General features: G+C 35.4%; 1 protein-coding gene across 1 annotated transcript; it reads left to right on the top strand.

The window, feature by feature from the left end:
- The first annotated feature begins 436 nt into the window (after positions 1-436).
- Positions 437-2,687, top strand: LOC129940085 (tigger transposable element-derived protein 6-like). The gene is made up of 3 exons (XM_056048329.1): positions 437-830; positions 889-1,546; positions 1,620-2,687. The coding sequence occupies exons 1-3, from the start codon at positions 816-818 to the stop codon at positions 2,477-2,479; spliced, it is 1,533 nt and encodes a 510-aa protein (XP_055904304.1). The 5' UTR covers positions 437-815; the 3' UTR covers positions 2,480-2,687.
- Positions 2,688-4,257: the final 1,570 nt, after the last annotated feature.

Raw genomic sequence — 4,257 nt, 5'->3', positions numbered from 1 at the left:
TCGTGTAGCCGGGTTGTGTGTGCAAAAAAAAGAAGTTGTTCGTATGTAAACAACAAGTGAACGTGCTATTTCTAGCGATGATTTCGGCTTGTAATCTCTTGAGCCAGTACGATTGTGATTACTTAGTGATAATCAGTGCAAAGGTTTTTTGAAAATTGGATTCCCAAAAAGTGTTTATTGTAAAAAAAATATAAAAAGAATTTGTACCTAAATTTCGTTTTGGACATGTGTGACTGCGACAACCATTGTTCGGGAGCGCGTATGAATGAGATACACGATAAAAATCCGCTATGCAAAAAAATCAAATTGCAAGCCGTTTGCTCGGGTTAAAAGTTATATGCTGTAATTTAACTCCGTTAAAAGACGAGAGGTCGTTCACCTCTTTCTAGAATAGGTATATTCGTGTCAAAAAAATTGTTTGTTTATACAGTAAAACCCGCTTAAGAGAAACCCGCTTAAGAGAAAAACCCGCTTATCTGAAACACTTTTTTTATCCCCGAGTATTTTTCGACCAATTACCTTTAAAACACTCCGCTTAAGCGAAACTCGCATAAGTGAAAAACCCGGATACCTGAAACATATTTCAGTTCAATTTAATATATTTCATTGAAAAAAAACTCGCTTTAGTGAAAATAAAAAAAAGTAATCGAACAGACCAAAAATTTGCTGAACGCTGTCATTTCATCTTTATTTTCCACCTTCACCACGTATTCACCACGAAAATGACATTTCAATTTTTGTTTGTCACAAACGTTTATTTACATACAAACGACTTGCTTTTTGGTTTTGTTTCAAAAATATAAACAACATTTCAAATGTCTCATCCAGAGGTACGTATTTTGAGATTAATTAACAAGAAAATAAAATTTAATTTATGTTCCTTTTCAGCCACATAAAACTAAGAAATTAGTTTGTTTGTCTGTAAAAGACAAATTAAAAATTTTAAAACTACTCGACGATGGTGAAACCAGGAAAAATATTTACTCCAAATTCAATTGCAGTGCGCCGACGGTATCTAGAATAATTAAACAAAAAGATACAATCCTTAAAGTGGCTGCCCAAAACCAAAATTTATTAAGGAAACGTCAGCGCACTGGAGCACAAAAGCAAGTGGATAAATCTTTGTCCATTTGGTTTAAAGACATGCGCTCTAAAAACGCCATAATAACTGGGCCAATGCTCATGGATAAGGCAAAAAGTTTTTCTTTGATGCTGGACGTCGACTTTGAGCCGACAAATGGATGGTTAGATCGATGGAAAAAACGAGAAAACATCCAATTTAAAAAGCTTTGTGGAGAAAAAAATTCGGCTGACACAGTTGCTGCTAATGCTTGGCTAGAAAATGTGTGGCCAGACATTCGTCAAAACTACGATCCTGATGATATTTATAATGCGGATGAATCCGGGCTAATGTTTAAGGCTCTACCAACGGGTTCATTGGTGAACAGAACTGAACACCCTTCAGGAATGAAGTTACCAAAGGATCGTATTACGATCCTTTTTGTTTCGAATTCAACTGGAACAGATAAAATGATTTTCTGTATCGGTGTGTACATAGTTTTAGATTAAAAAAATTATTTGATGTTTTGTGTTTGCTTATCTTTTTTTCATCTACACAGGTAAATCTCGTAATCCAAGATGCTTTAACAAAAACACGATTCCTGTTAAATATTATGCTAACACCAAAGCTTGGATGACAAGTAACATTTGGACGATGATCATGCAAGATTTGGACAACACATTTAAAGCAAAAAAAAAAAAGGTTTTGTTAATTGTGGACAATGCTTCTTGCCACAAATTAGAATGCGATGTTAATTTGGGAAACATTAAAATTGATTTTTTTCCCCCGAATGCCACCTCTGTCATGCAACCTTTGGATCAGGGAATTATACACTGCTTTAAGGCCCATTACAGAAGATGTATAACAAAGAAGCAACTTCTTCATTTGGATAATGGGGAATCCCTATCTGATTTTTCAAAAAAAATAAATTTACTGATTGCGTTAAAAATGATAAAAAGAGCCTGGTGGATGGTGACTCCTTTGACCATAAAGAACTGTTTCCGGAAAGCTGGTTTGACTTTTAACAGTGATGAAGAAGTAGAAGTAGAACCAGTAGATGAAGAAAATAATTTTCCGACAGCAATAAGAGAAGAAATTGATTATCTTGTAAATATAGATCAGGATCTTCCTTGTTTTGGCGACATGACAGACGAAGACATTATAAATGAGGCAGCACTACAATTCGAAGAGCTTGGAGACAACAGATCTGCATCTGAAAATGATTCAGATGTGGAAATTTTGGGTTTTCAGAAACCAACACTCCAAGAAGCTTTTAAATCTCTCGGTGTTCTTAAGCAGTTTTCGGATGGTGATATTGAACTAGAGCTAATTCTTGATGAGATCGAATATAAAATGATGAATTGCCATTTTAAGTCTTTGTCACAAACTAAAATTGATGATTTTTTTAAAAGGAAGTGAAATTTTTTCTTTATTGAACTAACAATATTTTATTCAAAAATGTGAATATTTATGTATTTAAAACCTTAATGAAGCCTATTTTTGGTATGCACAATGTGCCAATCAATTAAAGTACAAAAACTCATATGTGATTTAATATAATTTATGCAATATGTATGTAATACTACCTTTGAATTCCTATATAATATGTACATACATACGTGTTTAGTTTTTTTTATTGAATAAATTATTTTTGTGTTATTTGATTGTTGTGTTACTCAAACTATTTTATTTAAACTTTTTCCAGGCAATAGATAAATATGTACACTTGTTTCCAGCGTTAAATCTTCATTTAATGGAATTTTTAAATCCGCTTAAGTGAAATTTTTTTTCACTTATCCGGACTCCGCTTAAGTGAAACTTTTTTCACTTAAGCGGGGTCCGTTTAAGTGAAAAACCCGCTTAAGTGAAAGAGGGACTGTGGCATTTGGCAGTTTCTCTTAAGCGGGTTTGACTGTAATAAATCGATTAGAGTTGCGTTTTGCCGACGGGGTTTCAGATATCGAGTTTTATGGGGAATTATAATTCCTCGTCGTAAAGTTTTCATTTTATATTATACATATTTACGTTTATCGGGTCGCGTTTTGTCAAAGTCTAATTATTTCGGTTTTTCGTTTGTGCCAGCATAAATGCTAAATGTGGGGCGCGAATCCACTTACCGGAACAGAAGAATGTCAACAAACATAATCAGATAAGTTAACAAAGTTTCTTTATAATTAAAACTCGATACTTTGTGGTCATTTTTCTTTTCTTTTCAGCATTACTGCCGAATGTCTTTGGCATGGAAAATGCCGAGAGGTTTACCAGCTCGAGTTTCCAGCTCGTACATACAGTTGCCCACTACTTTTTTGACGCGGGATTTTAAAAATTTTGGAAGCAACTTGGCATTAATGCCTTGCGCAAAATTGCTTTGGGCGAAATTTCTATGGAACACTTCCTGACCTTCACGGTAAGTGACATTTTTCGACCTTTTATTGTATTGATTTTTAGACTTAACGTATGCCCTGTCCAAATTCTCCGACAACGTCTGTCTGGCTAGTGTCAATTTAAGTACGCGCGGTTTGACCAACATTTCAGGATCGTGCAATGCGTTTAGTTTTCTTAGCAAAGAATAAGTTGAACCGTGGTTTATCATGTTTTGTCCAAACATGGCGAAATAGGGTTGACAATTGAGTGAGTCGTGCATGTCGGATCGCAACGCACATGCTATACTGGACAAGTGAAGGTCCCAGTCATTTTGCTCCTTTGAAATTAAAATTCTCAACTTGCTAAGAAAACTACGATTGACCCGCTCCGAAATGTTGGCTTGAGGCGAATACACTGCCGTTCGCACATGCTTAACGCCGTAGTTATCCAAGAAGATTTTGAAATCTTTGGACACAAATTGACGACCGTTGTCGGAGTGGATTTGTTCAGGGGTCCCGAAAGTATGGAAAATCTCTGATTCTAAATATTGAATCACACGGTTTGACGTAGCTTTTGGTAAGGCTTTGAAAAACATAAACTTTGTGAAATGGTCAACCACAATAAAAACGTAAATGTTTCCTCGCTTAGTACGCGGATACGGGCCAAGGAAATCAACGTAGAGGCGTTGCATGGGCCTTTCCGTTTTTGTTTGGTTGACTATCGGTGGGCGTAGAATTTCGTTTGGCGCCTTAACCATTTTACAAATTTCACAGTTTTTCACGTAAGTCTTAACATCTCTAATCATTTTCGGCCAATAATATTTGGATCGTACG

Source organism: Eupeodes corollae, chromosome 1 (genome assembly GCF_945859685.1).
Source record: "Eupeodes corollae chromosome 1, idEupCoro1.1, whole genome shotgun sequence".
NCBI classification, from domain to species: Eukaryota; Metazoa; Arthropoda; class Insecta; order Diptera; family Syrphidae; genus Eupeodes; species Eupeodes corollae.
Note: the sequence above shows the minus strand (reverse complement) of the source record. Positions and strands in the feature narration are given on the sequence as shown.

What these genes read in the sequence shown, in the direction of transcription:
- LOC129940085 (XM_056048329.1), top strand. An exon ending in TAAAATGATTTTCTGTATCG is followed by an intron (nt 1,547 to 1,619) that starts GTGTGTACATAG and finishes TCATCTACACAG; the next exon opens with GTAAATCTCGTAATCCAAGA.